We start from the raw sequence: 24,438 nt of genomic DNA on the forward strand, positions 1-24,438 counted from the left end.
GAGTGTAGTCTGCCAATAAACCTCAAAGAACAAGAAGCTAAATAAGCTAACGTTAGACAGTTAGCATTTTCCTCATAAAATTTTCTGACCTCGTCGTTGTACAGTAGTATCACCTGTCTCATGAGTGCCTGTCTAAAACGGAGTGTTTAAAGGACTTTCTGTATACAAACAACTAGTTTGCTACCTAAAGTAAAAAGGGATGTCAAAGCGGCTGCGGAGCAGAGAGGTCTGCGCTGATTGTAGCTCCCAGGGTAAGCTAAACGATTGCTGGCTAGCCTTAGGAATTTAGTTAGCATGATAGCTAGTTTATGTTAGTAGTTGTATGTAATGGTAACCCAAGCTATTTTAATATTTGCTTGCTTGATTTTCACTTTCAAAGGGATTCATATTCTGTTTGATTGCTTGTAGTTCCAGCAACGCATAGCTTTGCTTGCAAGCTAAACTAGCTGCTAGTATGACAATGTCCAAGAAGAATGGGGAAGTCAGCTAACCTTAGCTGTCTGTTGCTAGTTAGCAGCTGGTAGCCCTCAACTTTGTTATTGTTGCTAGTTAGTTAGTTTATGGCCAACTAGACTTTACAATAGTCTTTGTTTTATAACTTTAGCTTGCAAACTAGTTGGGGTATATCTCGTTTGTAGCTGTGTGAAAGTAAAATTATGACATTTGTGGTTAGGGAGCTGCCTGAAATCATGAAAAAGAATGCATGTAGAATGATGTGACTTTTAGTCTAAATGGTTTGTGTGGACTCGGAGCCTTTGTGGTAATATTGAGTCTAAAGGTTGCGTGTGTGTGTCCCAGGCCCGTGCTGGGCCTCAGTGAACAGGGGTGTGTTGATCTGTGATGAGTGCTGCAGCGTCCACCGGGGTCTGGGCCGACACAGTTCCCAAGTCCGACACCTGACCCATACACCATGGCCACCCTCCCAGCTGCAGGTGAGCACCTCACACAAGCAGCTATACTGACGCTCAAGAACAGTCAACTTCTTCAGTTATTGTTTTCCCTTACCAATTGGTTGTGTTGTTTGCTTCCTTTGTAGATGGTTCAGAAATTGTACAGCAATGGGGCCAACTCCATCTGGGAGCACAGCCTTCTGGACCCCTCGTCTATCACGAGTGGGAAACGCAAGGCCAACCCCCAGGACAGAGTCCAGTGAGTGGGGCACATTTCAAACTTTTAGTTGAAGGTTAAACAATATAATTTTAAACCAATGTGATGACAAATCTGGGCATCTCATCTCACCATGATCTATCACTCTCACATTGTTGGACTCTGTTGTATTAAAGTGCCATTGGGGTCAGGTTTGCCTGGACAGTCTGAGGTTTGTAAGTGTGATTTTCTGTTCCCTTCAGTCCCCATAAAACTGAATTCATCAAGGCCAAATATCAGATGCTGGCGTATGTCCATCGAATGCCCTGTCGAGAGGATGACAGTGTCACCACAAAGGACCTCAGTAAGGTGAGAGATTGCAGCCAGACCACGCCCTGAATTGCAGGCTTCATTGCCATTGAGCTCATTAATTTACCAATTTATCAACTGTTTTTTATTATCTGTTAGCTAACCAAACCTCCTTTGGCCTACACTCTAGCAACTCCACTCCAGTGTTCGGACTGGGAACCTGGAGACGTGCCTGAGGCTGTTGTCTTTGGGAGCCCAGGCCAACTTTTTCCACCCGGTATGTAAAAAATATAAAATTGTCTGTAAATCAAATCAAATTTTATTGGTCACATACACATGGTTAGCAGATGTTAATGCGAGAGTAGCGAAATGCTTGTGCTTCTAGTTCCGACCGTGCAGTAATATCTAACAAGTAATCTAACAATTTCACAACACTACCTTATACACACAAGTGTAAAGGAATGAATAAGAATATGTGCATACAAACACATATGCATACAAATATGGATGAGCGAAGGCCGTGCAGCATAGGCAAGATGCAGTAGATGGTATAGAGTACAGTATATACATATGAGATGAGTAATGTAGGGTATGTAAACATTATATAAAGTGGCATTGTTTAAAGTGACTAGTGATACATTTATTACATCCAATTTTTAATTATTAAAGTGGCTAGAGATTTGAGTTAGTATGTTGGCAGCAGCCACTCAATGTTAGTGATGGCTGTTTAACAGTCTGATGGCCTTGAGATCGAAGCTGTCCCAGCTTTGATGCACCTGTACTGACCTCGCCTTCTGGATGATAGCGGGGTGAACAGGCAGTGGCTCGGGTGGTTGTTGTTCTTGATGATCTTTTTGGCCTTCCTGTGACATCGGGTGGTGTAGGTGTCCTGGAGGGCAGGTAGTTTGCCCCCGGTGATGCATTGTGCAGACCTCACTACCCTTTGGAGAGCCTTACGGTTGTGGGCGGAGCAGTTGCCGTACCAGGCGGCGATACAGCCCGACAGGATGCTCTCGATTGTGCATCTGTAAAAGTTTGAGTGTTTTCGGTGACAAGCCAAATTTCTTCAGCCTCCTGAGGTTGAAGAGGCGTTGTTGCGCCTTCTTCACCACACTGTCTGTGTGGGTGAACCATTTCAGTTAGTCCGTGATGTGTACGCCGAGGAACTTAAAACTTTCCACCTTCTCCACTACTGTCCCTTCGATGTGGATAGGGTGGTGCTCTCTCTGCTGTTTCCTGAAGTCTACAATCATCTCCTTTGTTTTGTTGACGTTGAGTGTCAGGTTATTTTCCTGACACCACACTCTGAGGGCCCTGTAGGCCGTCTCGTCGTTGTTGGTAATCACTGTTGTGTCGTCTGCAAACTTGATGATTGAGTTGGAGGCGTGCATGGCCATGCAGTCATGGGTGAACAAGGAGTACAGGAGAGGGCTGAGAACGCACCCTTGTGGGTCCCCAATGTTGAGGTTCAGCGGGGTGGAGATGTTGTTTCCTACCCTCACCACCTGCGGGCGGCCCGTCAAAGTCTAGGACCCAATTGCACAGGGCGGGGTCGGGACCCAGGTTCTCGAGCTTAATGACGAGTTTGGAGGGTACTATGGTGTTAAATGCTGAGCTGTAATCGATGAACAGCATTCTTACAGAGGTATTCCTCTTGTCCAGTTGGGTTAGGGCAGTGTGATTGCGATTGCATCGTCTGTGGACCTATTGGGGCGGTAAGCAAATTGGAGTGGGTCTAGTGTCAGGTAGGGTGGAGGTGATATGATCCTTGACTAGTCTCTCAAAGCACTTCATGATGACGGAAGTGAGTGCTATGGGGCGATAGTCGTTTAGCTCCGTTACCTTAGCTTTCTTGGGAGCAGGTACAATGGTGGCCCTCTTGAAGCATGTGGGAACAGCAGACTGGGATAGGGATTGATTGAATATGTCCGTAAACACACCAGCCAGCTGGTCTGCGCATGCTCTGAGGACGCAGCTAGGGATGCCGGCAGCCTTGTGAGAGTTAACACGTTCAAATGTTTTACTCACTTTGGCTGTGGTGAAGGAGGTGGCACTGTATTGTCCTCAAAGCGAATAAAGAAGTTGTTCAGCTTGTCTGGGAGCAAGACGTCAGTGTCCGCAACGGGGCTGGTTTTCTTTTTGTAATCCGTGATTGACTGTTTACCCTGCCACATACGTCTCGTGTCTGAGCCGTTGAATTGCGACTCTACTTTGTCTCTATACTAACACTTAGCTAGTTTGATTGCCTTGCGGAGGGAATAGCTACACTGTTTGTATTCGGTCATGTTTCCGGTCGCCTTGCCATGATTAAAAGCAGTGGTTCACGCTTTCAGTTTTGCGCGAATGCTGCCGTCAATCCACGGTTTCTGGTTGGGGAAGGTTTTAATAGTCACCATGGGTACAACATCACCAATGCACTTGTTAATACTAACTCGCTCACCGAATCAGCGTATACGTCAATGTTGTTGTCTGAGGCTATCCGGAACATATCCCAGTCCACGTGATCAAAGCAATCTTGAAGCGTGGAATCAGATTGGTCGGACCAGCGTTGAACAGACCTGAGCACGGGCGTTTCCTGTTTTAGTTTGTCTATAGGCTGGGAGCAACAAAATGGAGTCATATTTGCCGAAAGGACGGCGAGGGAGGGCTTTGTATGCGTCGCGGAAGTTAGAGTAGCAATGATCGAGAATGCTGCCAGCCCCGGTTGCGCATTCGATATGCTGATAAAATTTAGGGAGCCTTGTTTTCAGATTAGCTTTGATAAAATCCCCAGCTACAATAAATGCAGCCTCAGGATATGTGGTTTCCAGTTTACATAGAGTCCAATGAAGTTCTTCAGGGCCGTCGAGGTGTCTGCTTAGGGGGGATATACACGGCTGTGATTATAATCAAAGAAAATTCTCTTGGTAGATAATGCGGTCGGCATTTGGTTGTTAAGGAATTCTAGTTCAGGTGAACAAAAGGACTTGAGTTCCTGTATGTTGTTATGATCACACCACGACTCGTTAATCATAAGGCATACACCCCCGCCCTTCTTCTTACCAGAGAGATGTTTGTTTCTGAAGGCGCAATGCCTGAAGAAATCAGGTGGCTTTACCGACTGATAACGTATCCCGAGTGAGCCATGTTTCCGTGAAACAGAGAATGTTACGATCTCTGATGTCTCTCTGGAAGGCAACCCTTGCTCGAATTTCATCTACCTTGTTGTCAAGAGACTGGACATTGGCGAGTAGTATACTCGGGAGCGGTGAGTGATGTGCCTGTCTACGGAGTCTGACCAGACGACCACTCCGTCTGCCCCTTCTGCGCCGCTGTTGTTTTGGGTCGCCTACTGGGACCCGATCCATTGTCCTGGGTGGTGGACCAAACAGAGGATCCGCTTTGGGAAAGTCGTATTCCTGGTCGTAATGTTGGTAAGTTGACGTTGCTCTTATATCCAATAGTTCTTCCCGACTGTATGTAATAAGACTTAAGATTTCCTGGGGTAACAATGTAAGAAATAATACATTAAAAAAATAAAAATACTGCAGTTTCCTAAGAACACGAAGCGAGGCGACCATCTCTGTCGGCGCCATCATGGAATCCACTCAGTTGTCTGAAATGTATCAATACATAAAAGCCTGCACGCTATTGCACCAGTGCCCACACAGTGTCCAGTGTCTCATTGTATTGAGGTGGTGTGGCCTGTCCAGTGTCTCATTGTATTGAGGTGGTGTGGCCTGTCCAGTGTCTCATTGTATTGGGGGTGGTGTGGCCTGTCCAGTGTCTCATTGTATTGGGGGTGGTGTGGCCTGTCCAGTGTCTCATTGTATTGGGGGTGGTGTGGCCTGTCCAGTGTCTCATTGTATTGGGGGTGGTGTGGCCTGTCCAGTGTCTCATTGTATTGGGGGTGGTGTGGCCTGTCCAGTATCTCATTGTGTTGGAGTGGTGTGACCTGTCCAGTGTCTCATTGTGTTGGGGGTGGTGTGGCCTGTCCAGTGTCTCATTGTATTGAGGTGGTGTGGCCTGTCCAGTGTCTCATTGTATTGGGGGTGGTGTGGCCTGTCCAGTGTCTCATTGTATTGGGGGTGGTGTGGCCTGTCCAGTGTCTCATTGTATTGGGGGTGGTGTGGCCTGTCCAGTGTCTCATTGTATTGGGGGTGGTGTGGCCTGTCCAGTGTCTCATTGTATTGGGGGTGGTGTGGCCTGTCCAGTGTCTCATTGTATTGGGGGTGGTGTGGCCTGTCCAGTGTCTCATTTGATTGGGGTGGTGTGGCCTGTCCAGTGTCTCATTGGATTGAGGTGGCGTGGCCTGTCCAGTGTCTCATTGTATTGGGGGTGGTGTGGCCTGTCCAGTGTCTCATTGTATTGAGGTGGTGTGGCCTGTCCAGTGTCTCATTGTATTGGGGGTGGTGTGGCCTGTCCAGTGTCTCATTGTATTGGGGGTGGTGTGGCCTGTCCAGTGTCTCATTGTATTGGGGGTGGTGTGGCCTGTCCAGTGTCTCATTGTATTGGGGGTGGTGTGGCCTGTCCAGTGTCTCATTGTATTGGGCTGGTGTGTCCTGTTTGTCCTTCAGGAAAAAGGAAACAGTCCACTGCATGTAGCAGCTAAGGCATGCCAGGTGTCACAGGCAGAGCTGCTGGCTGTGTATGGGGCGGATCCTGGTGCCCTAGACACAGGGGGTAAGACCCCTGTTGACTACGCAAGGTAAAGCAGTCTTCATACTATTTTGTACTGCACTAGAGCAATCCATTACCGCTGATGGTGTGACAACTCTTTCCCAGAAAACGGTTTATGAGACTGCCTAGTACTTACATTTATTAGAAGAATGATGTAAATGATTACAGATACTGAATAAACTGCAACTTTACCACCTTTGGGTTTTATTGTAAAGAGGTCTAAAAATACAGTGCTATGGTTGGCATTTACAGTAAACATAAAGAGACCTCACCGTCACTTATATTGATGTGGAAAAGACTCATGACCTTTTATTCATGTTCCAATCAGACAAGCGGGCCACCAGGAGCTGGCAGACAGACTGGTAGAGATCCAGTATGAACTCACAGACCGCCTGGCATTTTACCTCTGTGGGAGAAGGCCAGGTAAGAGTGGAGAAGACGCATTGACAGGGACATAGTGAATAATTGAACCCTGATATGGGCTGCAGGTAGCCTAGCGGTTAAGAGCATTGGGCCAGTAACTGAAAGGGCGCTGGTTTGAATCCCTGAGCCAACTAGGTGAAAAAAATCTGATGTTTTCCCCATGAGCAAGGCACTTAACTGTAATTCCTCCAGTAAGTCACTCTGGATAAGAGTGTCTGCTAAATCAGGGTTTCCCAAACTCGGTCCTGGGGCCCCCCCTGGGTGCACGTTTTGGTTTTTGCCCTAACACTACACAGCTGATTCAAATAATCAAAGCCTGTTGATGAGTTGGTTATTTGAATACGCTGTGTAGTGCTAGGCCCAAAAAAAAAAAAATGTGCACGGGGGGGGGGGGGGGGCTCTGCTAAATTATTACAATTAAAATGTCCTTTGTTTTAATCTGACTGTGTTTGTCTACTAGATCATAGGAATGGACAACACTTCATAATCCCACAAATGGCTGACGGGTAAGAACTGAGCCCAACATGATGGCATGCTTATGGGGGATGGGAATGGAATGCTGTTCAGACATGTTGGTGTTTCAGTGGCATTTTACAAAAACCTCTTCTCAAAGTCCTGATAAGCCAGCTGTGTGTATCTATCCTATGGTTTAGTAACTGACGTTAAAACGTAATGCATTTATCAAACCATCCTTGTTTATCTCTTTCCTACCATATCTTGATGGAAAAGAAATTTGTAAGTATGTCAACTGTTGTCTATAGTTATTTGTCTTGAATGTACTATATAAACTGACATCCAACTGGCCTCACAACCGCAGAATGCATGTAACCACGCCAGCCCAGGACCTTCTTCACCTGCGGGATTGTCTGAGAGGGGAGGGGTGCTGAGGAGTATCTTTTTCTGTAATAAAAGCCCTTTGGTGGGGAAAAACACATTCTGATTGGCTGGGCCTGACTCCCTAGTGTGTGTGTGTGTGTGTCAAAAGTACCAGTCAAAAGTTTGGACACACCTACTCATTCCAGGGTTTTTCTTTTCTTTTGACTATTTTCTACATTTGTAGAATAATAGTGAAAACATAACTATGAAATAACACATGTAGTAACCAAAAGGTGTTAAACAAATCAAAATATATTTGAGATTCTTCAAAGTAATCACCCTTTTCCTTAACAGCTTTGCACACTTGTCGTTCTCTCAACCAGCTTCATGAGGTACTACCTGGAATTCATTTCAATGAACATATGTACCTTGTTAATTTGTGGAATGTCTTTCCTCAATGTATTTGAGCTAATCAGTTGTGTTGTGACAAGGTAGGGGTGGTATACAGCAGATAGACCTATTTGGTAAAAAAAAAAAAAGTCCATATTATGGCAAGAACAGTTCATATAAGCAGAGAAACTAGAGTCCATCATTACTTTAAGACATGAAGGTCAAGTCAATCCGGAAAATTTGAATAACTTTGAAAGTTCCTTCAAGTGCAGTCACAAAAACAATCAAGCGCTATGATGAAACTGGTTCTCACGAGGACCGCCACAGGAAAGGAAGACCCAGAGTTACCTCTGCTGCAGAGGATAAGTTTATTAGAGTTACCAGCCTCAGAAATTGGCAATTAACTGCACCTCAGATTGCAGCCCAAATAAAATCTTTATTTCAAGAGTTTAAGTAACAGACTCATCTCAACATCAACTGTTCAGAGGAGACTGCATGAATCAGGCCTTCATGGTCAAATTGCTGCAAGAAACCACTACTAAAGGACACCAATAAGAAGAGACTTGCTTGGGCCAAGAAACACGAGCAATGGACATTAGACCGGTGGAAATCTGTCCTTTGGTCTGATGAGTCCAAATTTGAGATTTTTGGTTCCAACCGCCGTGTCTTTGTGAGACGCAGAGTAGGTGAACAAATGATCTCCGCATGTGTGGTTCCCACCGTGAAGCATGGAGGAGGTGGTGTGGGGGTGCTTTGCTGGTGACCCTGTCTGTGATTTATTTAGAATTCATGGCACACTTAACCAGCATGGCTACCACAGCATTCTGCAGTGATACGCCATCCCATCAGGTTTGCGCTTAGTGGGACTATCATTTGTTTTTCAACAGGGCAATGACCCAAAACACACCTCCAGGCTGTGTAAGGGCTATTTGACCAAGAATTAGAGTGATGGAAAAGTGCTCAGCATATGTGGTAACTCCTTCAAGCATTCCAGGTGACTACCTCATGAAGTTGGTTGAGAGAATGCCAAGAGTATGCAAAGCTGTCATCAAGGCAAAGTGTGGCTACTTTGAAGAATGTAAAATATGAAAGCTATTTTATTTTAGTAAAAAGAAAGAAAAAAACGTTGAATGAGTAGGTGTGTCCAAACCTTTGACTAGGGGTGTATGTAATTGTGATTTCTTATTTTTTTTATATATATATAAATTAGCAATTTCTAAAAACCTGTTTTCGCTTTGTCATTATGGGATATTGTGTGTAGATTGATGTGGGGAAAAACACAAATTTTAGGATAAGGCTGTAACCTAACAGAATGTAGTTAAAGTCAAGGGGTCTGAATACTTTCTGCAGGCACTGTATATATTTGTATTTTATTTTTATGTCTACAGCAGTCTGGATTTGTCAGAATTTGCAAAAGCTGCAAAGAAAAAACTCCAGTCTGTGAGTGACCGTATATATTTTTTCCAAACATGGTTTTATTATGGTCCTTTCAGACATACCAGTGATGGGATTTTACTGTGGCTTGTGATTTCAGCTCACTAACCATCAGTTTGAAGAGCTTGCCATGGACGTTTATGATGAAGTGGACAGAAGAGAAACTGATGCAGGTTGATCTGACGTTTGATAAAGGTATCATTAGGTGTTTTAATAGATTATTAGTGTGATTTTAACAAAACATTTTTTTTTTTTTTTTTTCTGTTCTGTCTTTGCTGTATCAGTGTGGCTCGTGACTCAGAACCACAGCACTCTGGTAACAGATACAACTTTGGTGCCTTTCCTCCCTGTCAACCCTGAATACTCATCCACCAGGAACCAGGCAAGTCACCTAAAAATGTCTTTCAACGTTATATCAAATTTGGTTGGTCTCTTTCCCAAGCCTTTAGTTAAATGTTATGCATTTGATTGAAGACCCTACACTTTCAGCACTGCTGCTTCATAATGTTGTGTCTTGTGGTCGTTTGTTTTGCAGGGCAGACAGAAGCTAGCAAGGTTCAATGCACATGAATTTGCAACACTCGTCATTGATATTTTAACTGATGCCAAACGTCGGCAACGGGGGAACTCCTGTGAAAGTCCCAGAGGTATAGTACAGTAATCTGAAGCTACATTTATTCAAATGGGGGTATTTATGATTTGATCCAGCACCTGATTAGAACAAAGCTCATTACTGTACCCACTAGGGCATGGTTGTTGCGTCGTCCACTCACCTGACTATTGCTCTCTCTCCTCAGAGGACATAGAGCTCATCCTGAAGGGAATCGGCAGCCGTCATGGGAGTGATAACCAGGATAATGAAGACCAACCAGATTATGACAGTGTGGCGTCAGATGAAGATCCAGAGCGGGAACCCGCCTCTGGGAAGAATGGGAAAGATGACAGGACCAAGGTAACACCGTATTTGTAGTTTCTTAATATAGTTTTTCATTACCTTTAACATTGGATCGGCATAGCCATTCAACTCTCCGTTCCATCCTGCTTTCCCATGCTTCAGAGCTCAGAGTCGTCTGACCTGTCTGATGGACCCATCACAGTACAGGAGTTCATGGAGGTGAAGAGCGCCCTCACAGCCTCCGAGGCCAAGATACAGCAGCTGCTCAAGGTCAACTGTCACCTGAGTGAGGAGATCCGGATGATGCAGAGCAAGGTATGTTTATGACTTGAGCATTATAACAACTAACTGTTCCCACAGTAAGTCTAGTGGCTTCACTATTATTCTACAATATAGAAAATAGTCAAAATAAAGAAAAACCCTGGAATGAGTAGGTGTCCAAACTTTTGGCTGGTACTTATATATATATATAATATGCTATTGCTCGACTAAAAACAATCTTGGTCGACGAACAGCCTATCAACCAACCAATCGACCAGTCTACTAAATGGAGTCAGTACTAACTTCCACTGTGTTTTCACTTTTCTGTTAGTAGCCCTGATCTGGTCATGAAGGACACCCCCAGACTATTGTTCTCAACTTCTCATGAGAAAACAACAAACCAGCTGCTTCCTTGAATGAGCTAAATGTTCACGTCATGTATGGATTACAATCTGAATTTGTCCCCACCCAAGCAAATCCAGTTCCAAAATGCTGTAAAACAGGTTGCCCTTTTTTTCACTGACAACATGAGAAACATGAGCAGGACCAACACAACAAGGGAGCAGTTCTTCCTCGCTCTCTCTCTATGCTCTTCCTCGCTCTAACTGGATTTGCTTGGGTGGGGACAAATTCAGATTGTAATCCATACATGACGTGAACATTTAGCTCATTCAAGGAAGCAGCTGGTTTGTTGTTTTCTCATGAGAAGTTGAGAACAATAGTCTGGGGGTGTCCTTCATGACCAGATCAGGGCTACTAACAGAAAAGTGAAAACACAGTGGAGGTTAGTACCGACTCCATTTAGTAGACTGGTCGATTGGTTGGTTGATAGGCTGTTCGTTGAGCAATCGCGCATGTATACAGTTGAAGTCGGAAGTTTACATACACCTTAGCCAAATACATTGAAACTCTGTTTTTCACAATTCCTGACATTTAATCCAAGTACAAATTCCCTGTCTTAGGTCAGTTAGGATCACCACTTTATTTTAAGAATGTGAAATGTCAGAATAATAGTAGAGAGAATTATTTATTTCAGCTTTTATTTCTTTCATCACATTCCCAGTGGGTCAGAAGTTTACATACACTCAATTAGTATTTGGTAGCATTGCCTTTCAGTTGTTTAACTTGGGTCAAATGTTTCGGGTAGCTTCCCACAATAAGTTGGGTGAATTTTGGCCCATTCCTCCTGACAGAGCTGGTGTAACTGAGTCAGGTTTGTAGGCCTCCTTGCTCACACACGATTTTTCAGTTCTGCCCACACATTTTCTATAGGATTGAGGTCAGGGCTTTGCAATGGCCACTCCAATACCTTGACTTTTGTCCTTAAGCTATTTTGCCACAACTTTGGAAGTATGCTTGGGGTCATTGTCCATTTGGAAGACCCAATTGCGACCAAGCTTTAACTTCCTGACTGATGTCTTGAGATGTTGCTTCCATTTATCCACATAATTTCCATTTATCCACATAATTTCCCTTCCTCATGATGCCATCTATTTTGTGAAGTGCACCAGTCCCTCCTGCAGCAAAGCACCCCCATGCGTCACAGTTGGGATGGTGTTCTTCGGCTTGCAAGCCTCCCCCTTTTTCCTCCAAACATAACGATGGTCATTATGGCCAAACAGTTCTATTTTTGTTTCATCAGACCAGAGGACATTTCTCCAAAAAGTACAATCTTTGTCCCCATGTGCAGTTGAAAACCGTAGTCTGGCTTTTTTATGGCAGTTTTGGAGCAGTGGCTTCTTCCTTGCTGAGCAGCCTTTCAGGTTATGTCGATATAGGACTCGTTTTACTGTGGATAAAGATACTTTTGCACCTGTTTCCTCCAGCATCTTCACAAGGTCCTATGCTGCTGTTCAGGGATTGATTTGTACTTTTTGAACCGAAGTACGTTCATCTCTAGGAGACAGAACGCGTCTCCTTCCTGAGCGGTATGACGGCTGCGTGGTCCCATGGTGTTTATACTTGCGTACTATTGTTTGTACAGATGAACGTGGTACCTTCAGGCATTTGGAAATTGCTCCCAAGGATGAACCAAACTTGTGGAGGTCTACCATTTTTTTTCTGAGGTCTTGGCTGATTTCTTTTGATTTTCCCATGATGTCAAGCAAAGAGGCACTGAGTTTGAAGGCAGGCCTTGAGAAATACATCCACATGTACACCTCCAATTGACTCAAATGATGTCAATTAGCCTATCAGAAGCTTCTAAAGCCATTACATCATTTTCTGGAATTTTCCAAGCTGTTTAAAGGCACAGTCAACTTAGTGTATGTAAATTTCTGACCCACTGGAATTGTGATACAGTGAATTATAAGTGAAATAATCTGTCTGTAAACAATTGTTGGAGAAATTACTTGTGTCATGCACAAAGTAATGTCCTAACCGACTTGCCAAAACTATAGTTTATTAACAAGAAAGTTGTGGAGAGGTTGAAAAACAAGTTTTAATGACTACAACCTAAGTGTATGTAAACTTCCGACTTCAACTGTATATATACACACACTACCGTTCAAAAGTTTGGGGTCACTTAGAAATGTCCTTGTTTTTGAAAGAAAAGCAAATTTTTTGGTCCATTAAAACTTCTTATGGCTGCGGATCGATATGACAACAGCCAGTGAAAGTGCAGGGCGCCAAATTCAAACAACAGAAATCTCAGAATTAATATTCCTCAAACATACAAGTATCTAATACCATTTTAAAGGTAATCTTGTTGTTAATCCCACCACAGTGTCCGATTTCAAAAAGGCTTTACAGCGAAAGCACCACAAACGATTATGTTAGGTCACTGCCAAATCACAGAAAACACAGCCATTTTTCCAGCCAAAGACAGGAGTCACAAAAAGCAGAAATAGAGAAAATTAATCACTAACCTTTGATGATCTTCATCAGATGACACTCATAGGACTTCATGTTACACAATACATGTATGTTTTGTTCGGTAAAGTTCATATTTATATCAAAAAATCTCAGTATACATTGGCGCGTTATGTTCAGTAGTTCCAAAAACATCCAGTGATTTTGCAGAGAGCCACATCAATTTCCAGAAATACTCATAATAAACGTTGATCAAAGACATAAGTGTTATACATGGAATTTTAGATCCACTTCTCCTTAATGCAACTGCTATGTCAGATTTCAAAAAAGCTTTCAGAGTGTTTTCTATCCAAATATACTAATAATATGCATATATTAGCAACTGGGACTGAGGAGCAGGCAGTTTAATCTGGGCACCTCTGGGCACCTTATTCATCCAAGCTACTCAATACTGCCCCCAGCCATAAGAAGTAAAAATAACATCAAATTGATCAGAAATACAGTGTAGACATTGTTAATGTTGTAAATTACTATTGTAGCTGGGAATGTCTGTTTTTTAATGGAATATCTACAAAGGCCCATTATCAGCAACCACAATGGCACGTTGTGTTAGCTAATCCAAGTTTATCATTTTAAAAGGCTAATTGATCATTAGAAAACCCTTTTGCAATTATGTTAGCACAGCTGAAAACTGTTGTGCTGATTTAAAGGAGCAATAAAACTGGCCGCCTTTAGACTAGTTGAGTATCTGGAGCATCAGCATTTGTGGGTTTGATTACAGGCTCAAAATGGCCAGAAGCAAAGAACTTTCTTCTGAAACTTGTCAGTCTATTCTTGTTCTGAGAAATGAAGGCTATTCCATGCGAGAAATTGCCAAGAAACTGAAGATCTCGTACAACGCTGTGTACTGCTTCCTTCACAGAACAGCGCAAACTGGCTCTAACCAGAATAGCCCTTACACAGCCTGGTGGTGTGTGTTGGGTCATTGTCCTGTTGAAAAGGAGAGTGGTGGATTGCTGCATCAGATGACCTGGCCTCCACAATCACCCGACCTCAACCCAATTGAGATGATTTGGGATGAGTTGGACCGCAGAGTGAAGGAAAAGCAGCCAACAAGAATGCCAAGCTTGTGTAAAGCCGTCATCAAGGCAAAGGGTGGCAACTTTGAAGAATGTAAAATATATTTTGATTTGTTTAAAACCTTTTTGGTTACTACATGATTCCATATGAGTTATTTAATAGTTGTGATGTCTTCACTATTATTCTACAATGTAGAAAATAGTAAAAATAAAGGAAAACCCTTGAATGAGTAGGGTGTGTCAACTTTTAATATTTTTATTGAAGCTTTATTTAACTAGGCAAGTCAGTTAGGAACATTCTTATTTACAATGACGGCCAAACCTTAACCCGGACGACGCTGGGCCAATTGTGTGCCGCCCTATGTGCCTCCCAATCACGGCCGGTTGTGATACAGCCTGGAATCTGTAGTGACGCCTCTAGCACTGAGATGCAGTGCCTTAGACGGTGCGCCACTCGGGAGCCCCCTGACTTTTGACTGGCACTGTATATATATTATGGCACAAGAGACACCTGTCAGATTCACGCCTGTCTCAGTGGACTAATCCATTGTGGAGGCCGCGGGGATGGCTCACCAGTAGTACATTTACCATTTAATTCCCATAATTTCTCATCTACAATGTTTGTTTGGTTACAGTATTTTTTTTTAATGCATTCAATATTATTATTATAACAGTCTTTTACCGTTCTCATTGTCGGAGTGGACACGTTGTTTGCGGACCGCTCAAGCTAGGCTACACTTGTGTGGAACAAGTTTTGGTTAATTTCATTCCATTTACGTGTTGTCAAGTTATTAATTGTCTTTTGTTTGTAGCGCTCTTGTCAATGTTGAGTAACACGGAACCCAAACCGGCTGCGGGCGTGCGCCATCATGCATAAATGTATTTTGCCCCCCCACACCAAACGCGATCACGACACGCAGGTTAAAATATCAAAACAAACTCTGAACCAATGACATTAATTTGGGGACAGGTCGAAAAGCATTAAACATGTATGGCAATTTAGCTAGTTAGCTTGCACTTGCTAGCTAACGTTAATTTGTCCTATTTAGCTAGCTTGCTGTTGCTAGCTAATTTGTCCTGGGATATAAACATTGAGTTGTTATTTTACCTGAAATGCACAAGAACCTCTACTCCGACAATTAATCCACACATAAAACGGCCAACCGAATCGTTTCTAGTCATCTCTCCTCCTTCCAGGCTTTTTCATAGTTTAACTTATATAGTGATCGCATCTAAACTTTCATTGTATTACCACGACAACCGGCAAGGTTACCTGCTTCTATAAACCAATAAGGAGATGGGAGAGGCAGGACTTTCAGCGCGAGCTGTGTCAGAAATAGGAATGACTTCTATTTTAGCCCTTGGCGTTGCAGACGCTCGTTGGCGCGCGCAATAATTGAAAAACATGGATTTCTAAATGTATTTTGCGACGATTCCGCTCTGGTCAGCATGTAAGGACGCGCACCTGATTATGCATAGGAGTAGCATAGGCTGCCTAACCTGCGCGCAAATGTAGGCCTATAAATGTGCCCATTTGCGGATCTGATTGTCTTAACTCACCACCACTGTGGAGCTTCTCTAAGGAATTTTCCCCCCCCCTCAAACAGCAAGTAAATTAAGTCTATTTTGTACATCCATTGAGAATGACAATAGTTACTCAACGTAGCCTATTTGAACAACGTTTCCAACTCTCTTTCGATAACCACTCGGCGTGAAAGGGGAAAAACATGTCATGCTCTGATCCCGTGGAAACGTCATAAAATAGGCCTAACTGATTACTTGTTATCCCTTGCGCAAATAGCCTTCAGCTATGTCTGACCGGCACTCACTGGTGTGGGAAACTCTAAGGACAATGTTGCTCGTGCTAGCTTCAGGCCAGACCTAAGTTAATAGTTGATACACTGTTTTTATTTGTTTGCTTCATGGAAGGTATTTTTACATAGTTGGCAATGGCAATACAAGTTCAAAATCAAATTGTATTAGTCACATGCGCTGAATACAACAGGTGTAGGTAGACCTTACAGTGAAATGCTTACTTACGAGCCCCTAACCAACAATGCAGTTTAAAAAAATAAGGATAAGAATAAGAAATAAAAGTAACAAGTAATTAAAGAGCAGCAGTTTTTAATTTTTTAAATTTGTATTTCACCTTTATTTAACCAGGTAGGCTAGTTGAGAACAAGTTCTCATTTACAACTGCGACCTGGCCAAGATAAAGCATAGCAGTGTGAACAGACAACAACACAGAGTTACACATGGAGTAAACAATAAACAAGCCAATAACACAATAAACAAGTCAATGACACAGTAGAGGGAAAAAAAGAAAGTCTACATACAGTGTGTGCAAAAGGCATGAGGAGGTAGGCAATAAATAGGCCATAGGAGCGAATAATTACAATTTAGCGGATTAACACTGGAGTGATAAATGAGCAGATGATGATGTGCAAGTAGAGATACTGGTGTGCAAAAGAGCAGAAAGTAAATAAAATAAAAACAGTATGGGGATGAGGTAGGTAGATTGGGTGGGCTATTTACAGATGGACTATGTACAGCTGCAGCGATCGGTTAGCTGCTCAGATAGCTGATGTTTAAAGTTTGTGAGGGAAATAAGTCTCCAACTTCAGCGATTTTTGCAATTCGTTCCAGTCACTGGCAGCAGAGAACTGGAAGGAAAGGCGGCCAAATGAGGTGTTGGCTTTGGGGATGATCAGTGAGATATACCTGCTGGAACGTGTGCTACGGGTGGGTGTTGTTATCGTGACCAGTGAACTGAGATAAGGCGGAGCTTTACCTAGCATAGATTTATAGATGACCTGGAGCCAGTGGGCCTGGCGACGAATATGTAGCGAGGGCCAGCCGACTAGGGCATACAGATCGCAGTGGTGGGTGGTATAAGGCGATTTGGTAACAAAACGGATGGCACTGTTATAGACTGTATCCAGTTTGCTGAGTAGAGTATTGGAAGCTATTTTGTAGATGACATCGCCAAAGTCGAGGATCCGTAGGATAGTCAGTTTTACTAGGGTAAGTTTGGCGGCGTGAGTGAAGGAGGCTTTGTTGCAAAATAGAAAGCCGATTCTAGATTTGATTTTAGATTGGAGATGTTTAAAACGAGTCTGGAAGGAGAGTTTACAGTCTAACCAGACACCTAGGTATTTATAGTTGTCCACATATTCTAGGTCGGAACCGTCCAGGGTGGTGATGCTAGTCGGGCGGGCGGGTGCGGGCAGCGAACGGTTGATAAGCATGCATTTGGTTTTACTAGCGTTTAAGAGCAGTTGGAGGCCATGGAAGGAGTGTTGTATGGCATTGAAGCTCATTTGGAGGTTAGTTAGCACAGTGTCCAAGGAAGGTCCAGAAGTATACAGAATGGTGTCGTCTGCGTAGAGGTGGATCTGGGAATCGCCTTCAGCAAGAGCGACATCCTTGATACAGTGGGGCAAAAAAGTATTTAGTCAGCCACCAATTGTGCAAGTTCTCCCACTTAAAAAGATGAGAGAGGCCTGTAATTTTCATCATAGGTACACTTCAACTATGACAGACAAAATTAGAAAAAAAAATCCAGAAAATCACATTGTAGGATTTTTTATGAATTTATTTGCAAATTATGGTGGAAAATAAGTATTTGGTCAATAACAAAAGTTTATCTCAATACTTTTTTATATACCCAGACCTATACCCAGGATGGATGGGGTTGGAGTAGCCAGGAGGAAGGCATGGCCAGCCGTTGAGAAATGCTTATTGAAATTTTTGATTGTCATGGATTTATCGGTGGTGACTGTGTTATCTAGCCTCAGTGCAGTGGGCAGCTGGGAGGAGGTGCTCTTGTTCTCCATGGACTTTAGTGGCCCAAAACCTTTTGGAGTTAGAGCTACAGGATGCAAATTTCTGCTTGAAAAAGCTAGCCTTTGCTTTCCTGACTGACTGCGTGTATTGGTTCCTGACTTCCCTGAACAGTTGCATATCGCGGGGACTATTCGATGCTATTGCAGTCCGCCACAGGATATTTTTTTGCTGGTCAAGGGCAGTCAGGTCTGGAGTGAACCAAGGGCTGTATCTGTTCTTAGTTCTGCATTTTTTTGAATGGGGCATTCTTATCCAAGATGGTGAGGAACTTACTTTTAAAGATTGACCAGGCATCCTCGACTGACTGGATGAGGTCAATATCCTTCCAGCATACCCGGGCCAGTAAAATAACAATAGCGAGACTATATACAGGGGGGTACCGTGACTTTTAGAATTTTGATTAACCACATAATGATTTTGAGATACGAAGACTTTATTATAAATTAAAATAAACTGTTCCACGAAAATGTGCATATGAAAATCATTACTGGCATGCAGATTGGTAGAAAGATAAAGGAAGGAAGATAAATTGGCACTCCAAATGGACAACCTCTGGTGTAGCCTATTATCTACTGGCAACTTCAGGCGCTTAATGGCAGAATCTGCGAAGGCCAGCAGCAGCTGGAGGATGGTCTGGCTCTCTTTAGTCATTTGTGTCTTAATTATTTAATCACAGTGTGGTTAAAGCATTAGAAAAGCTCAGTAGCCTACATATAGTTGATTTTATTAAAACACGTGGTGGGTGTGTCTTTATAAGGAAAAGGTTCATCCAATCGATTGGTTGAAAGAACAGACAAATCTAGGTCGACCAAGATTTTTTTCTAGTCGGGGGCAGCACTAGTGGAAGTGCAGCTGTGCTTTCTGGCCATGGGATCCGTTTTTCTACAGAGATGGGTTCCCTTTTTCTACAGAGATGGGTTCCGTTTTTTACAGTCTGGATGGAGAGATTTGTCTCTATCTAAACCTGCACTGATACTATCACATCCTCCATGTTATGGTCACCCTAGGTTTCACCCATAGGCCCTTATTTAAGTTATTACACAGAAATAAAGCTGATGTTCTGAACTGTTGTCCCCTCCAGCTGAACTCCCTGCAGACTGAGAACTCATCCCTGCAATGGCAGGCCTCCAGGGGCTCGCAGCACCCTCCGGACCCCTCTGGCCACCCCCCTGTCCACAGAGGCCGCCCCATGTCCATGTACGAGACAGGCTCGGGCATGAGGCATTACCCCCACAGGGATGACCCTCCTCGCCGTGATGACGGCCTCACCATACAGCCCCTCCCTACAAACGTAAGTACAGAGACCACTGTCACCACTCCCTCCTGGACTGTTCTATGACAGTCACAGTGGACCGGTGCTGTCAGCAGTTTTGGTCTGCGGTAATTCAGTTTTTGTTTGTGAATTTATCTCCTCCCCCGTCCTCCTCTAGAATATAGTCAACTCCCTTTATGTGTAAACTTGATTTGACCCCTTTCTAGATTGGGAGGGGTCCTTTGGGGACCGCCTCATCCTCCCTCCCTACCTTCCCCTCCTCCCTGTCCTGGTCGCGGGATGAAAGAGCTCGAAGGGTTAAGTACTGCATCTCCCCTCAAGAGAGGGTGGGGGCAGCAGCCCCAGGGGAAGGGGTGGACTATCCCCTCTGCTTGTCCACTATTGTTCCTGTCCTCCTTTACCTCCTCCTTACCTCTGTCCTTTAACTGCTCCTGTACCTCACTGCATCTCCTCTCAGCATCGCCTGGCTGTCTGGCTGCATACACCACCGTGTTGCTGCTACTGTTCTTCATTGACCCTTGTTCCCCCAGCCAGCACTGCTGTGTAGAGTACCTGAAAAACGTATTTTTTTTATATGCCAGCACTAAACATGGGTGTTTGCCATCAGTGTGTTTTCAAAGGCCCCAAAGCACTACATGTACGGTATGATGTTTCCGAAACATGCATCCTGTCAGAAGGCTACAGTGGTGTTGAAACAGACAAGGAATACAAATTGATATATAGTTCATGGTAGTGTGAACAGTATTATTTACCAGCCATACTGGTAGAGAACCATCTGTACTGAAGCCTTTACCCGTACAGCAGAATGTCTTGATCTTAAGCTTGCACTAACAGCACCCACTGCTGTACCTACTGCTTAATGCCACACGGAGCTGGTCCCTGGTTTCAAACTTCCTACCTCTTTTTACTTTCTGCTTTGAAACCAATTGAGGTCTGTTTAATATGAAATGGCTTTTTAGGTTCAGAGAGCATGATTCTGACACGTATGCTTCATCAAGCACGTTCAGACCTCCGTACTGCTGTTCAGATGCTCTCTCCAGATTCAACGGTTGTCTGGAAGCTTACTGTATCATTCCTCCCATTGTAGGGTTGCAGCCTAGAGGGACAGAGCATGATGGAGAGTGACTATGACAACACACCAAACCACTCTGGACTGGAGGAGTCTGGGTAGGACTTTTGATTAAAATCTCTATAGTAGAAAAATATTGTATATTTGAGAAATATACTGTATGTGAAATGTAGGAACTTAATCATGTGGCAGTCAATCCTATACAAAGCGATCCACAAGTGAGGGAGATCCTAACCCTGTAACCTCTCCTCTCCCCATGCAGTCTGGGCAGGAACAGCAGTTGGCTGGGGGACGGCAGTATATCAGATCAAGGGGAGGATGAGACTGAGGCTGACTCCACCCTACCCTTCACCGAGAACGTCATCTGTAAGACAGAGCAGATCACCAAGAACATCCAGGAGCTGCTGAGGGCCGCACAGGAGAACAAACATGAGAGGTAAGGTCAGGGGTCATAAGAACACAGAAAACACCAATCAGCAGTTAGAGAAAATGTTAGTTGACTAAAAGGTTGTGTGTTCATGTGGAACTTGCCCTTACAGTTCAAAATATAGGAAATGATGCTGTCTATATATTGATCCTTCATCCAACCTTCCAGCACCTGTCCTTCAACCTACTACAGTCATTGTTTTTTAGAGGATGTATCTTGTTTTTCTATCTTTCTGTTCTCCTCCTGAGTTCTGTTTTCACTATCCTGTATTCCCACTCTGTCCTCCCCTCCCTGTGTTTTCCTGTCTGTCTGACTCCCTTCCTCACGGTGTGGGCTAGCTCCAGGCCAGGCAGTCTAGGTTGCTTCTCTGGCCTGCTGCCCTGCTGTGAGGGGGGTGGCCGCGAACGTGCCTGTCTCTACAGCCTGATGCCCTGCTCTGACAGGGCTGTCTCTCTACCCTGCTGCCCTGCTCTGAGATTGCTGAAGAGACCCCCCCTGGCTCCTGGTACTCTGGCCTCTGTCCCTGTCTCCCAGGCACTGTCACTGTTTCCTCTGTCTGTGTGCTGAGGGGCAGGGCTTGTGTCAAACGCAGCTGGCAGAAAACAAAGATTCCTCTATGGAATGCCAAATATAGCCCTACAGGGCTTTTCATGTCAACACACAGGCTATCCTTATCTATATTTGTCTGTGTTTGGTTAATATTTGTGCTCTCAATCTTGGATTTATTTTCTATGTTTAAAAAATAAATAAATACAGAGACATTTTCACACTGGTATTCATTCAGTGTTTATACAGTCCACTTGATTTTGTTGTCTTTAACACAAACCCTCACTATTGGCCCCCCTTTTGACTAAAGCTGTGTGGTATTTACTTAGCTTTTGTGCTTGTGTACCAAACCTCACTCCAGCTGGTGACCAAAGAACACCTGCCAATTTGTATACGTCCTCTGTCACTTAGCTACTGGGTTATAACGGAGGCATTGTTATTGATTTGAAACGGTGGAAAGTTATGATGTATTTCATGATCTGATTTTTAAGCCATGTGTTTTGTCATTCATTGTTGATATTGTCATGGTTTAACAGCATCCACTACATTATGTTGTCAATGGAATAATACAGGACGTGTTCAATTTACTCAAATGGAGCACATGGTTGCTATTAATGAAAACACTTAGTATTCAGTATATTCTCTATTTTGTCTGCCATTAGCCAGGGCTTCTCATTCTCTCACTTGTCCACAAATAAACCTCCACCAGGATATCACTGGCTGACTTTGCTATTTTGAGAGCTGTTTCATATAGTAAGGGGGTCAAGGGCTTAGCAAGCTTCTGTAAACATTCCTAAGTATTCTACATATTTGTTTAACAATGTTATTGAAAAAAAACTGGGCCCGAGTTTTCTACTAACATCTATGTTGTAAAAAGGATCACTCCCTTACTTGACGTTTTCTTTCTCCTCCCCCCTCAGCTTTGTACCATGCTCAGAAAGGATACATGTGGCTGTGAGGGAGATGGCCACTCTGTTTCCTAAGGTAAGCTGGGATGACCTCAACAGAGACTCCTCCTTTGTATGCAAGAGCCAGTGAGGGTTGTTTGTTTGGTAAACATGTATGGGAAATAAATGTCTTGCAGCTGTTGTTCTCTTAGATGTTGCACTCTTTTCTTCAGGGTGGAGATAATTTAACACACACACACAACGGCAGTAAATCCGCCCATTACTCTAGTGTTGAGGGCCGTTTATTGCCTGTTTTGCCAACAGTATGTGACCCCTCCCTGCCTCCTCCTCAGAAGCCGTACTCTGACACAGTGAGAGGGTCCCTGCGGCTGCTCACCTGCAGTGCCAGCCGGCTCCAGGGGGAGTGCCAGAAGGCCACGCCCCACGACCCTTGCCCCTCCGACATGCAGCTGGTCACGCAGCAGGTCATCCAGTGCGCCTATGACATTGCCAAGGCTGCCAAACAACTCGTCACTGTGACAACCAAAGAAAACAGCAACTGATTTTTAACCCAAAGACTAACATCCCTCTTGGATATGGATATTTGAAAATGTTATTATGGCCAATTTCAAGTTCAGTGTTATGTTATTATTTGTATGCCTCCATTTTTATTTAAAATGCTTAATTGGTCATAGCAGATTTCTAGTGAAGAACGTTTACAGAAAATGTACCTTCTGAAACATGGGTCAACCCAGGGATTTGTCCATGGGTTTGTCTGTTAAATATACTAATACTGCTAGAGTGTGACGACCTGCCTCTCTGAGCTTACCTCATAGGAGACATGCTAGTTACATTGAAGTTACTAAACAGTTTTACAACGTTACACATTTAAACATTTCTCTGGTTGCTGGGGTGCTTGTCCTTGATGCTCTTCCCTATGCACCAGTGACACGTGACTGTCCAAAGGTTTCAAACAGCATTTTAAGCAGTTAGCTTTTAACTTCTTATTCAATGCCAAACACATTGGGATTTTGAACATAGGTTAGTGGAATACTGCCTCATGAGTCATGATACGTCCATTACAAGGTTTTCGTCAAGGTATTTTCCATGAATGCCATTTCTATGTTTTATACTAAAGCCATAAAGGTGAGGACAACTGCCAAGCCAGTTTTCCATTGTTTAGTTTTTCTTTTTGTAGTTTGAGCAGAAGGTGAAGCCATACCTCTAATATACATGTACCTCACACACATGCTCAATATACATTTTGTTTTAGTGTTAGAATGAAAATGTACAAACATCTATTCTTAATTCATACAACCCTAATCTATATTTTTGAATACAATATCTCACACCTATCTAACAAAACATTTATTTTCATAAAATGTACTTTTTAACAGTTAAAGTTTCCTCATATATTCCATGCTGTTTGAAGACATGCAAGAAGTTTTCATCTTGGTGGTATGTGTTTCCATATATCCACCGGCAATCATTTGTGCTCGTGAGCGCTCTGTGTGTGTGTGTGTGTGTGTGTGTGTGTGTGTGTGTGTGTGTGTGTGTGTGTGTGTGTGTGTGTGTGTGTGTGTGTGTGTGTGTAGGCTGGGTGCTAAACCCAGCCTATGCCTTTGTGTGTCCCATGCCTTGTATTGTCTTGATTATGCTGCTAGTGGTCAAACGTGCAACTAATAGGGTGTTAAGATGTGTTAAAAGCATTGGTTCTGTATATGTAATATGGACTATTTTATATTAGTCATGTGTTGTCCAGGGATGTGGGAGTGATGATCAATTATGTGTGCCATTGAGTGTTATTATGAGCCCGACACAAGTCATAGTTATTGCCTTTGTGGTTTAAATACCTGCCTTTTTAAAGTAATAAACTTTAATGTATAACTCAACTGTTACAGTTTGTGTTAAATGTATGAATACCTTGACTATTATGCTACAGTTTGTGTGCTGTGGTGTGGCCAAGGTACCAGTCTGTTTACCTTCACACATTCCACTTGTACTCTGTGTCATATGCCAAAGATACGATAAGATGTTTAGCATGACAAGGAGTGGAATGATAGCTAAACAGACTGGTACCCTGACTAGCTGTGTTCGCCTACATCAGGGGTCCCCAATTACATTCAGCCGAGGGACAATTTTTATTTTTATATATTTATTTATTTCCTTGAGCGGATGGTCGGGGGGCAGGAACATAGTTAGAAATAATTTTTACATTGCAAATTGA

General features: G+C 43.4%; 1 protein-coding gene across 3 annotated transcripts; it reads left to right on the forward strand.

The window, feature by feature from the left end:
* On the forward strand, nt 1–24,103 carry LOC139536533 (ARF GTPase-activating protein GIT2-like). 3 transcript variants are annotated; one of them, XM_071337115.1, is made up of 20 exons: nt 3–251; nt 799–932; nt 1,037–1,149; nt 1,350–1,455; nt 1,586–1,672; nt 5,952–6,082; nt 6,383–6,477; nt 6,938–6,983; nt 9,072–9,123; nt 9,218–9,290; nt 9,402–9,499; nt 9,653–9,764; nt 9,915–10,069; nt 10,175–10,327; nt 19,091–19,300; nt 19,489–19,578; nt 20,370–20,449; nt 20,614–20,787; nt 22,245–22,308; nt 22,565–24,103. In XM_071337115.1, exons 1-20 carry the CDS (start codon nt 200–202, stop codon nt 22,772–22,774), a joined length of 2,235 nt encoding a protein of 744 aa, XP_071193216.1. In that variant the 5' UTR covers nt 3–199; the 3' UTR covers nt 22,775–24,103. The 3 variants fall into 3 exon arrangements, with proteins under 3 accessions (XP_071193224.1, XP_071193216.1, XP_071193235.1); XM_071337123.1 differs by lacking the exons at nt 22,245–22,308; nt 22,565–24,103 and adding an exon at nt 21,117–21,545 and having other exon boundaries at nt 1–251; XM_071337134.1 differs by lacking the exon at nt 19,489–19,578 and having other exon boundaries at nt 4–251.
* The last annotated feature ends 335 nt before the right edge of the window (nt 24,104–24,438 follow it).

The sequence above is a fragment of the Salvelinus alpinus genome, chromosome 1 (genome assembly GCF_045679555.1).
Source record: "Salvelinus alpinus chromosome 1, SLU_Salpinus.1, whole genome shotgun sequence".
NCBI classification, from domain to species: Eukaryota; Metazoa; Chordata; class Actinopteri; order Salmoniformes; family Salmonidae; genus Salvelinus; species Salvelinus alpinus.